At 48.8% G+C, this 12,833-nt stretch overlaps 1 protein-coding gene across 1 annotated transcript; it reads right to left on the bottom strand.

Moving 5' to 3' along the window:
• Window positions 1–700: 700 nt before the first annotated feature.
• Window positions 701–7,830, bottom strand: LOC108930866 (lutropin-choriogonadotropic hormone receptor-like). The gene is made up of 10 exons (XM_029250016.1): window positions 7,464–7,830; window positions 5,407–5,478; window positions 4,363–4,437; window positions 4,195–4,269; window positions 3,553–3,627; window positions 3,316–3,396; window positions 3,002–3,070; window positions 2,812–2,886; window positions 2,335–2,520; window positions 701–2,234 (listed from the first exon to the last, which is right to left on the bottom strand). The coding sequence occupies exons 1-10, from the start codon at window positions 7,625–7,627 to the stop codon at window positions 1,118–1,120; spliced, it is 1,989 nt and encodes a 662-aa protein (XP_029105849.1). The 5' UTR covers window positions 7,628–7,830; the 3' UTR covers window positions 701–1,117.
• Window positions 7,831–12,833: the final 5,003 nt, after the last annotated feature.

Genomic DNA, 12,833 nt, shown 5'->3' with positions numbered 1-12,833 from the left:
AAGTCGTCCCTTATAAATGACTAAGCGTGTGGTGTGTTTGTATTAATCATTTACTTGTTAATTCATTCATTTATTACATTTAGTTTAGTGTAGTGTAGATTAGTTTTGTTGTGTGGGTGCGTGTTCGAATTCTGTATATGTATTTTATCATTCACCTATCCCACGTGTTGTGAAAAGGGAAACATCCAAAAATGGTAGGTAAGGTGTATGGTAACACCCTGGAAACAGGCCAGGGGACCGCCACTCTTTAGCAGTGAATTTTACTGGGTAAGTTTCCTTTTAATTATTTATTATTTTGGTTTTAAGCCCCAGGGTATGTTTTTAGTGTTTTAAAGGTTCTGCCATGCGGTCTTTGTATTAGCTGGTCTTATTGGTTTTTATTGTTTTATTTAATATTTTTTTATTGGCATGGCAGTTTTAGGGTTAATTTATTTATTGAATAAAGATTTTAATTACCGGAAATGATGACTGGAGAAATTTATTCTTGTCGAGTTAGACAGTGTGCGGAGCCAGACAACTTCGTGTAGGCTGGTGATCCATTCTGATCCGAGAAAAAAAGGAAAAAAAAATCCGATAGCGCTGTTTTTCAACTTCACCTTCCGACTCCGATAGACCTCCATCTGCTGGACGTTCCTGTTGAATTTTATGGCAACTGTTATCATGGAATACGGGACAAACAGGCAAACAGCACAACCTCAGCTTCCAAGCATTTATATAACTTTATTGTGTTTGTTACAAAGATACATTTAGATTGCTAACAGAGAGACTACTGACCATCGAAAAAATAATGACTAAAAAGTAGGCTTTGCATTCATAATTAATGCACAGAATTGTGGGACCTTTGCTCTATGCAGTCCAGTCAGTTCTGTGCTTTACAAAGGTCGGCGGTCCATGACTACCGAACAGCTGCAACGGCATCCGAAAAACACATCTACAGATTCCCTGCGGGGACAACTAACTTTGTGTTTGTTTACTTGGCAGTTGAAGATTGCAACAAACCTAACAGTCGCCTGTAAACTGATTGCAGTCCCATCCGTGGTGGATGAGGAGTGAAGGAGTTTGACAGATGCAGGTGTCAAAGGTTAAGGTAACTGGGGTCAGAAGTCAGTGGTTATGGTTAAGTGGCACCAGAGGGTTGAGGGTTGCGGGTGGCATCGGTGGTTTTGTGGGTGGTGTACAAGACTCTGATCTGGGGTGAGGACATCTCAGTGCGGCACATCTGCGCTCTGGCTTTGAAGCACCCAAAGCGGCTAGCCAGGATGAAGAAGTCCCTCTTGAAGGTCGTGGTAAAGAAGGCGTAGAGGAAGGGGTTGGCACACGAGTTGATGGGGTAGAAGAACACCAGCAGCACCTTGGCGTGGGATAAGGTGATGAGGGGTAGCTTGAACGCGGCCAAGATTGCGAAGAAGGAGATGGGAGCCATGCAGAGGAAGTTGGTGAAGATAAGCACGGCCATCCGCTGCGCCATGCGCATGTCGGCACTGGCTCGAACAAAGCTGGGATTGCGCACAGTCATGTAGATGTGCACGTAGCAGATGCACATTACCAGGAAGGCCAGGGCGTTCAGCAGCAGCAGCCCCACCACGTACACCTGGGCTACTGTCGTCTCCACATCCATCGGCAGGCAGATGCTCACTTTGGAGTAGCTGCTAACCCCGACCACAGGGAGCATGGCGGCCAGCAAGGCAAAGAGCCAGCCGACGGCCATGATGGCGCGAGCGTGCCACAGCCGCAGGTGTCGTTCTACTTGGAGCGCAAACGTGATGGAATGCCAGCGCTCGACAGTGACCGCCGTGAGTGTGTAGATGGACAACTCGCTAGCGAAGACAGTGATGAAACCGGCAGTAGTGCATCCGGGTCCTGTTTGCCAGTCAATTCCGTAGTTGTAGTACTGCGAGCGAGTGTGGGTGTCCATGGTGGCGATGAGCAGCAGGTAGACACCCATACAGAGGTCAGCGAAGGCCAGGTGACACATGAGGAAGCGTGGCACGGTGAGCTTGTAGTGGCTGCTCAGCAGCACGGTTAACACCAGCAAGTTGCCGGCAATCGCCAACACGCTGATGAGCCAGATGAGCACGCGCAGGTAGGTGAAGCCCATGATGTCCTCGCACGGGTTGAAGGCATCTGGCTTGGGGAAGCAGGATACCTCGTTGTTTGTCTGACAGTACTCCCTGAAGAAGCCTGGCTCTCCCTTCTCGATGCCGGGTAGACTGCAGTATGGGCTCTGCGTGGACCTGCGAACATGGACACATGCACTGTGGTTAGCAGCAATGTCCCCACGAGGACAGGAAGTCACATACACGCCGGCTTGGTGAACCGTGGTGCAACACCTACATGTTCCTCCTGAAGTTGGCAAAGGCGCAGCAGTGGCTCGGGTAAGTCAGGTTGGCCTCGATGAGTTGAGTGAAGAGCTTCGGGCTGGGCAGCTTCTTCAGGTTCTGCACTGCCACGGCCTTCAACACCTTGAGGCCGTGAAGCATGTTCTCCGGCAGGGTGCTGACAGCCGTTCGCGAGATGTCTCTGTGCCGCCAAATATGCGCAACAGACACTCATGCAACATTCACGCAGCTTTTGGGTTATTGTCTGAGGCTTGCAAAGCACCGCACTTCACCCATGTGAGATGGGGAGCCACACATTCAATTTGGGCAGCTGGTTTGAAGCTTTTGGACCAACTCTGCTAATTTCGAAACTCAGCTATGAACAAGGGTTTCAGCATTAACTGATCCAGAGGGTCTCCACCTGTACTTGAGGGATGTGACCAGCACAGGGCTGGCAAACAGCCAGGTGGGTAAATAACATGACTGTACTTACAATAGACCAGGGCCTTCTGCTCCCGTGAAGGCCTGGCTGTGGATGTGCCTTAACTGCTGGTTTCCCGTGAGAAACCTTGAGGATGGAAAGAGGAAGATGAGTTCCCTGTCCAGCCACACCTGCTTCACCTGCTTTTGCATCTTCACGGTAAGGGTGCGAAAGCTTGAAAAGGAATGAAAGGAATTCTCACAGCCTCGTCATTTTCGTGCCGTTAAAGGCATGGCTCTGCACCTCAGTGATCCCGTTCTTGGACAGTCTCCTGTAGGAAGAGGGATGGGCGATTAAATACACTTTCCTTTGAGAGGCTCAAGAAGCTGACTGAACAGAAGCCTAAACAAAGTGTAATTCAACCATCTGGCTTCTGATTGGACACCCAATCCAAGCAAAATTCAACTGTCTTGCTCTAATTGGACACCTAAAAATGGGTATCAGTCAAAGATCTGGCACTGACTGCACACCAAAACAGTTACAACTCAACTGTATGCTTTTTGACGTTCAACTTACAGGTGGTCCACAATGTCAGTGTACATTCCCAGAAAGGCGTTGGGTGGAATCACGTCTACGTACAGGTTGTCCTGGAAGTCACTGGAACACAAGGGTCACAACTAGCTTGAAAAATGTGACATTTCTTTTTAATGATCAATCACCTGCATCCTCAGGGGTCATTTATATCATATTTCCACATCCAGGTGGTTATAAAGTTCATTCAGACCCAAAAAACTGAGCCACATATATACATACAGCACGAAGTCATATCCTGCTGAGTTGATCTTGGTGAAATCAGGCAGCTGTTTGAGGCCGGTGTTCGTGATGGACCTGGAAACACACACACACACACACACACACACACACACACACACACACACACACACACACACACAAACACACACCATCAGTGCTCTGTGCTAAGTGTGGCTTTCTAGTGCAATTGCTGCATTATTTCCTGCAATGGACAGAAGGTGCTGTTGATGCTTTAGGTTCAATCTGAGTCTGGAAGTATCCATTGAGACCTTCAACAGAGTTGGCTGCAACTTCAGTCCTCACCTTGTATGAATCCCAGTTACATTTACATTTATTCATTTATCAGACAGTTGTCTCCAAAGAGACGTACATCTAAGAGAATACACAATTTGTGCATAACATTAGGAAAAAGAGAGATATAGTTGCAGACGTGATTCTTAAGTTTATTTCTTTCCACTTTATGCACCAATGTTCATTGCACGAGTAGATGCATGAAGCTCAGGATAGACAAATCCTGATAACCTTCCTAGAATTTTTTTTTTAAAGGAAGTTGGAGCACACAGCCAAGAACATGCCATTTTGAAGCGTCCCACTGACCGAGCTTTAAAAAAGCAAAATTAAAAATAATAAAACCAGACCTACAGGTATCTCAGCTTCGGTAGATTCCAGAAGGCATCCTTATGGATCACAGCCAGATGTTTGGCTGCAGTGATTGTTCTGTAATGGGAAAGCAGAGCTGAAGAGTATTCTGGGATGTAACAGTTTTCCACATCGTTCACATGGAGTTGGACATGAGGGAGGAAAACATACATTTCAACCACTTTAGACAGGTTGGCGAAGGCGAATGCTCCGATCTCTTTCAGGAACCCGTTCTCTATCACCGTGCTGGAACAGGACAACAGGGAATATAATAAATAAGATTTATTATTTGAAAAAAAAATAAAAGACTTGTTGCATAATTTTTTTTCATGTGTTACATTGCCCTTTTCAATAAATCATCCTTGCTGTAGCACTAAAGGGCGGCAGATGTGTGGCTTGAAGAAAAAACACTAAATATCATACCCACGTTACTCAACTTATATAACTATATAAATGTGGAAGTTAATAATGGAATTACACTGTTGCCACAGTGTGGTAGGTGAGATCCCAGCTGCACAGGGGAGTGAAACAGTTTCTGGGTGCTCTGGTTCCCTCCCACAGTCCAAAGACATGCTGTTCAGGTTCACCCATAGTGTGCGAGTGATGGAGGGAGTGTGTTCCACTGTATGGATGAGTGACCAATTGTAAGTAGTGTATCTAGCAGTGTTAGTCACTGCAGTGAATAAGGTGTGTGGGCTGATAACAGACCCCCAGAGAACAGGCTCAGAGCCATGTCTCTGAACCTCCAGTGACTCCCCCGTCCCCCACCATGGAATGGCTGCGTTGGAGAGAGCGCTGCTTCCTGCGAGTAAAACCTCCTGCGAGTAAAACCTCAAGTGCTCCTGTCCATGAGCTCCATCTCCCGTGTTTGTACCGCTGTCGTACCATCCCAACACACCATGTTCTGGTTCCAAGACTAAACACGGCACATCAAGACTAAATAGGACTTATTGACTCTTTGTTCGTTCACCCCAGGGGGGAGGGGAGCACAACCAGGTAGGCGACACGCAATACGTTGCAGTCAGGCCTGTGAGAGTCGCTGACCCTCGGCATGATGGGATACGTTAATAAACTGCAAAAGTATGCCTATCGCTGCGATCATAACTCAGAAAAGCCTCGATGTTCCCCAGGGGTAGTGCACAGCAGGGGGCGGAGCTTCACTGAGGTGGAGGTGGATGGTGGGTGTGGATGGTGGGGTGCTGGGCGGCTGCGTACATTTCGGACACTTCGCTCAGTCCGCAGAAGGCTTGCGGCGGTATGATCCTGAGCTTCGTCATCCTGAACACCCTGCCGAGAGAGAAAGAGAGAGAGCGAGGAAGGGAGTGAGAGAGAAAGAAAAAGTGTGAGAAAGAAAATGAAAAACGAAAAAAGGGACAGAGAGAATGACAGAGAAAGAGGAAAAGAGAGAGAGGAGAGCAAGAGAAAAAAGAGAGAGAGAGAGAGAGAGAGAGAAAAGAAAGAGTAAAAAGGCAGGGAAAGAGAGAGCAATGGGTCTGATCAGAGATGGTAAATAAGGATGCTATCCATGGCTCTACCACAGACGCACTGAGACAAAGACAACGTAGTCCCGACACAAGTGCTCATTTTTTCGTTTTTCCTGTCATCCTACTGAGTGTTTTCACACCCTCCCTACACACGAGCACCATCTCATCACCCGCTCCGATTCCCCTCTCTCCGTGGGCTTCTCTCGTAGACACGCCCACCAGACTTACTGTAATTCAGTCACAATCAATCATCTGTTTATTAAATCAATAATCACATTTAAGTGAAACTCATTGAAGGTCATATATGTACATTGAAACTGAGGAACACAGTGAAGGAGTGGAGTGGAGTGGAGTGGAGTGGACAGTCCCTCAGGTCCACCTGTCTCCCCACTCCCTCCGCGACCCCGTGCGACCTGATCGGCGGCGATGATGTCACCCAGGTATTGACAGGTACATGACCCACACACGGTTCAGTTGGAAAACAAAGGGAAACAAGTGCATGTCTTTCAATAAAGGATTTCGCACAAGGTGGGTGTCGGTGTCACGTGTCGCGAAGAGTCGCGAGGGAACGAGGAAAACGGGCAAAATGACTGTGGAGCAGAAAACTAAAACAAAACAAAAACAAACAAACAAAAACAGCTGTTGGGGAACGTGAGGAGGCAGGAGGTGCGAATGTGTTTCAATAATGAATGAAAACTGTCTGAAACGGGGGGGCACTGTAACAAGGCAGACTGGTGTGTGTGTGTATGTGTGTGATGAACACTGGTGCATTTTTGGTGGAAAAACTAACTGTACTTAGGAATCACAACATCTGTAACTATGTCTCTCTTTCTCCTAATGTAATGAACACATTGGATTTTCTATGAGACGCATGTCGCTTTTGAGACAAATGTCAGCTAAGATAGACACACTGTCTGAAGCGTTCGTCACATACGGGGTCGCGGGGAGCGGGGGCCTAACTCGGCAACACAGGGCGAAGGGCTGGAGGGGGAGGGGACGCACCCAGGACAGGACGCACCCAGGACGGGACGCACTCAGGACGGGACGCACCAGGACAGGACGCACCAGGACGGGACGCACTCAGGACGGGACGCACCCAGGACAGGACGCACTCAGGACGGGACGCACCCAGGAAGGGACGCCAGTCCGTCGCAAGGCACTCCAAGCGGGACTCGAACCCCAGACCTACCGGAGAGCAGGACCCGGTCCAACCCACTGCACCACCATGCCCCCTGCTAATACAAATGAATAAATGTAAAAGTGCGTGCGTATATGTGTGCTTTCATCCACACAAGAGGGGAGCAGGTGGAAGCCTGATGTGTTGGTGGGGGTGGCATGGTCTGGCCACCAGGTGGCGTTGTGGTTAATGTGCTGGAACGGTACCGGAAGGTTGCACGTTCGAGCTTTGCTGTGCAAAGAGGGTAAACACACAAATGAAACAGTGAATAAATCTGTAAATGGGCACGGCGGATAACTGAGAATCAGCATCCGGGATGGTCGTCAGTCACCTCTTTGGCTTTTATTTTCAGAAGGTGGCTCAAAAGCTGGCCTCCTGGTTCAAGTCCTATAATGCTACTGTTGTGCGTCAGGTGTTTGGAACCTAAACTGCACCCGTTCAGTGGAAGGCAGGTGTGTGCGAGTAATGCTGTGACGGTCGGCAGGGATGGAAACACGTGTCGGACACTGCGGGTGAAGTGACCGCTGAAAGAAGACACGAGACAGGTGGTTCTCTCTCCCACCTTCTGTCACTATGGTATTACTGCGGTATTGCTGCTACGTCCTACTCACACGCTGGTGGTGTCGCTGGGGATGACGGCGGGCATCTGACGCACTTCGTCCCCCAGGCAGATGAAGGAGTTCTTTTCGCTGAAGCAGCCATCATCGGCCCCCACCGGCCTCGGGTCCAAGAGCAGTGGGAAGAGCCCCAGGAGCGACACGTACAGCCAGAGCATCACGGGGGTTGGGCGTTGGGTGTGTTAAACCAGAGTAACGCTCCTCTCTCGTGCACGCGGATTTGCTTCACTTGCCAACAGCTCCAGCGCCCACACGGAACTCTCGGTTCAAAGGAGCGCGAGCGTCACGCTGCGGTCTGAGCCACTTTTCTAAGGGTCGCTGGAGTTGAGACGCATGGCGCTCCGCCTAAAAGTGAGGAGGGGCCCCAGCGGGACCTTGGGACAGAGCTTTTGTGATAAGGAATAAATGTTATTTTGTGTTGTTCCTGGTCTCTCTCACCCCCCCGTCCTCCTCAGGCCCCTCATTCCCATCCCATGTTGAACATTTTGTAACCGTGCAGACTCCCCCCCCCTCGACACCCCCTGGACCATCCGGCAAAGGACCTGCTTTTTCCGCCAAGGGGTTAAAGTTCAAGTGCGTTCCGTGTTTCTCCCATCAGCCGTCTGTCAGCTGTGCAGCCAGATGGAGCAGCTGGGAGAACAGCAAGGACCACATATATAACCACACACAAGGTCAAGGACATGTGTCAGTGATAAAAGTTTTAATAAATGCCAAAGGGACATATGCATGTTTTTGGAAGAATATAAAAGAAAACATTCATTATTCCTCATTATTTTCATCCTTGTGGTATGTGGGCTGTGCGCAATCAGCGAGGTGTGTTTTCCTTCTCTCTCTTCGGCTGCTCGCTCTCAAACCCGGGGTTGCTGATCTGGAGCCCGTCTCCATTTTTCACCCCAAACACAATGACAACGTTATACTCCTGTTGCTGAACGAAACCACCAGGGACACGACTGATCGCCTGAGACCCGACATGCTGGTTTCCCGTCATGCGCTACGGATGACGGCATGTCTAGCGCAGGGTCGCTGTGGTGCGGAGCCCATGCCAGCAGCCAGTCCACCAAAGGGCAGCTATTTACAGTGCGGGAAATGAATGCGTTGAAGGCATCAAGTACATTGATACTGAGGAGAGGGTACAAGTGTTTGGGGAGCATTGCTGCTGACCTCTTCCCACCCGGGTGATGGGTAAAACTAACTAAAAGTAAGCAATAAATACGTCTTCCTAACTGCAGCCAGATGGGGGGAGCAATCGCACAGCGGGTTTGGTCAGGTCGCGCTCCCTGGCGGGTCTAGGGTTTGAGTCCTGCTTGGGGTACCTTGTGATGGACTGGCGTCCCGTTCTGGGTGTGTCCCCTCCCCCTCCGGCCTTAAGCCCTGTGTTGCCGGGTTAGGCTCCGGCTCATCGTGACCCCGCTCGGGACCGCAGTCAGAGACGGAACCGGCAACAGGAAGGAACTTTTCGCAGACGTTCCCTGGAAGACGAGGAGCGCCGTGTGACACCGGCGACAAGTTCCCAGTCCTGTAACCCAGAGGTTGCAGGTTGGAATCCCACCTCCTGCTGTAGTACCCTTGATCACGGTACTTATCCTGAGCCCATACAGTAAAAATGAGATGGGTTAGGGTTAAATTAAACAGTTGGGAAAACAGGATAACTGAACACTGTAAGTCACTTTGGAGAAAACGATGTGTAATTTCAGGTATAACTGTTCAATGTTGATAAGAGATCCACCCCGTGTCTATCATCAGTGATAATCTTTTTTATTATTATGTTTATGTTACTATAATAATAATATTGTTATTGTTATTATCTGATACTTTTCTCCAGTGGGACTGACAGCTTGAGATTTGTTCACTAGACTGCGTACAACAATTTACCCATCTATACAACGGGGTCATTTTTACCGTATCAAACCCGGGACCTTTGACTGCAAGGCAGAGGTTTTTGACCACTACTCCACCTGGTGGCCCGGTGGCTCCGTCTGTGGACCTGTGTGCGAGCAGCCGGGAGGGATGAGGCGCGAAAGAGAGATAAACATTGAGGGAGGACAACACACACCAGCTGGTCGTATTTCTCGGAGGCTCCCGCGGTACACTCCCCATGGCTGGAAATGGACCCTGTGAAGCACACTCAGTTTTTTAGCATTTTTACGTATTAATATCTGGATACTTTTTGTGTTGTTTTTCATTATTTGGGTGTGAGTGATTGTGACTGTGATCTGCCTGTGTATGTCTGTGTGCGCACCACAACTGGCTGTAGGTCAGCAGCCCTGCTATCACACTCAGGAAACTCCGAAGCTGAGGCTCGAAACATAGCAGGCAGATTCCATTGCTGTCAGCCCACCACCATCTAAGGTTGGGGCACCAGGGGGACACTGGGATGAGGTTGACACCCCCTGCACATGCACGCCAGTCAGCAGGGAAATAAGGGGGAGTAATTCAACATCCTACCAGAAATGTGATTTGTGGTCACACATCTCCAGATCCATGTTCCAGCACCAGCAGCTAGACGCAGTCACATGACTGTGGAGAAGGTGCTGGGTTTGAGCCCCATCAGGCTAAGTGTAGCTGCACCCTAGGGTAATTGGGTAAGTGAACAATAACAGGCTGACTGACTCGGCAAAAACTGGGCACCTCCCTTCACTCTCCCCCAGCTGAATGGGTGGCTGTTGAAGACCCCCACCCTGAACCCACGACTGCTCACCCCCCCAGGATGTGTCTTGTTGGCACACCTGGTGCAGGTGGATGACTCATGGTGAGATAGACAGGGCTGGCCATTTGGCACCAGCCCCCTCCTCTCCAAATTATACTCTGGGGTTTAGGACCAAACTGCATGATGGCACAAGTTGAGCTCCACCCATTTTCTAAAGTGCGAATCACTGTCATTTCACATCACTACTGCCACAGGTTCGAACCCACACTCTCTGTTCTTTCTGGTGGACTTTGCAGGTGTTCCCAGGGTCCTCTTGACTTATATGTAAGTGCAACTCGTAGGTGGGTTACGCTGTCAGAGGGTACCAGGCCACACTCCCAGGTCGGGTGCTTCTCTGGATGGGCTTCATGTCACCAAGAAATCCAGATTCTCTCCTCTTCACCTACAGGACTTCCAAAAAGCTGAAAAAAACCAAGATTTGACCCCAGATTCCATCACCCAGCTGCACCTAGTGGTAAGCATTGGCATATCACACACACACACACAGACACTCAGGCTGAACTGATTCGGTTTAACATCACACTGTACAGTTGGGACAGCTGAGCTCAGTTGGGACGGCTTGGGATCGCTTCTCGGCCTTTCGGCTAAAATCAAAGTGTCGCACTGCTGCCTGCCACTAGAGGGCACAAAAGAGCACTTCCACAGGCCATTGAAGGGCTTTTTACAGCACTTACAAGTTTCAAGCTCAAGTTTCAAATTTATTGTTATAGATACAAGTCCCATGTACATGTATCATGAAAATCTTCATGAATGCTTCTCCACAGACTATGGGCAAGGACAATAGAAATACTGCACAAACAAAACAGTGTCAATGACAATAAATAACAATAGCAGCAATGACAGCAGTAATAATAAATAATGGTAACAGTAGTAACAATAATGATAACAGTCAGAGAACTCAGAACGAGAGAATGAAAATGCTTAAAGTGACAGTATAATTTACCAATGTGCTTCGGTGGAGCAGTCCAACTCTAGTTACTAGAGGTAGCACAATGGTTAGTGTTGTATATTCTTACAGCAGTGGGGTAAAAGCTGTTCCTGTACCTAGCTGTGCGGGTTTGAATAGACGTAAGCCGTTTTGCAGACGGCAGGGAAGAGAAAAGTGCCCGTGCGGGGTGACTGTGATCTTTCATGATGCGCATCGTCGTTCCGAGGCAGCGTGTGGTGTAGGTGTCCTGGACTGCTGGTAGCTGTGTGCCGATGATTTCCTGAGCTGTTTTGACCACCCTCTGTAGGGCTTTCTTGTCCTGTACGGAGCAGCTGCCCCACCGGGATGTGATACACCCCGTGAGGACGGACTCCACAGCACACCTGTAGAAAGTGGTGAGGACTGTAGTGGACATCCTGGCTTTCTTCAGACGCCTGAGGAAGTGGAGGCATTGATGGGCCTTTTTGACGGTCGATGCTGTGTGCTCAGTCCACGTGAGTTTGGCAGTGAGGGTGCCAAGGGTTGCACCGGGGGACAAAGGTATCTCAGACGTCGGCAGGGGTATCAACCACAGTGGCGGTGGCAGCTCCAATGAAGATGACGACTGAGCGAGGAAGAAGATGGCAGCAACATCACTCATTTCGCCCACCTCCTTGGCTAAGAGTCTGGGAGTAACGATTGACACAAGTCTGTCTTTCTCTCAGCACATCGAAGCCACAACCCGGTCCTGCAGATACATCCTGCATGATATTCACAGGATCCATCCTTACCTCACAACAGACTCTGCGCACCTACTTGTCCAGGCCATGGTGACTTCCCACTTAGACCACTGCAACTTTCTCCTGTGTGGCCTTCCTGCTAATGCCATCAAACCTCTGCAGCTTCTACAGAATGCTGCTGCACAAGCTGTGTTTGATTTGCTGAAGCGTTCCCATGTATCTCCTCTACTTGTTTCTCTGCAATGGCTTCCTATAGCTGCCTGGATCAAATTCAAGACCCTGGTTACTGTCTACAAATGCATCAATAGAACTGCTCCCAGCTATTTACAGGTCTTGATCAACTGCTACACCCCAGCTAGACCCCTCCGCTCATCTACTTCTGCTCGCTTGGTGGTCCCGCGCACAAAAGGTAAAGCTCGGAGGTTCTCGTTCCTGGCTCTGCTGTGGTGGAACGGCCTTCCCCTCTCACTCAGAGCTGTGGAAGCTGTCTACATTCAAGTAGGGTCTGAAAATTCACCTTTTCCGGACCCATTTCGCCCAAGATCTCTCCGGCTCATGTACGGTGTAAATGTTCATGCACCATAACTTCATGAGCATCCCGAGATTAGCCTTTACACAGTCGCTGCTCCGGCATTGTATGTGATTGTTATAAAAAAAAAAAATTGGTGGAAGGTTATCAGGATTCATCTATTCTGCGTTTTACTTGAGTGATGAATATCGGTGCATCAAGTGGAAGGTAACAAACTAGGTTTACTTAAGAGTCACATGTCTGCAGCCATGTCTCTTTCTCTTAATGTAATGTACAAACTGTATTTCTTATGAGATGTACGTCGCTTTGGAAAAAGCATCTGTTAAATGAATAAATGTAAATGTATTAATTAATGAATTTATTTATTTATTTCTTTTATGATTTAGTGCAGTGTGGATTAGTTTACTGTGTGTGGGTGTTCTTTAATTTTTTTAATTGTGTTTGTATATCTGGTCAAATGTACATGTATTTGTACCATTCA

The sequence above is a fragment of the Scleropages formosus genome, chromosome 3, assembly GCF_900964775.1.
Source record: "Scleropages formosus chromosome 3, fSclFor1.1, whole genome shotgun sequence".
NCBI lineage: Eukaryota > Metazoa > Chordata > Actinopteri > Osteoglossiformes > Osteoglossidae > Scleropages > Scleropages formosus.
This window is presented reverse-complemented; position numbering and strand designations above follow the sequence as displayed.

Coding starts and splice junctions, on each gene's coding strand:
- LOC108930866 (XM_029250016.1), bottom strand. CDS start 7,627: ATGCTCTGGCTGTACGTGTCGCTCCTGGGGCTCTTCCCACTGCTCTTG. Junction 5,479..7,463: donor CCCAGCGACACCACCAGCGT/GTGAGTAGGACG, acceptor CTCTCTCGGCAG/GGTGTTCAGGATGACGAAGC. Junction 4,270..4,362: donor CTGTCTAAAGTGGTTGAAAT/GTATGTTTTCCT, acceptor TTCCCATTACAG/AACAATCACTGCAGCCAAAC.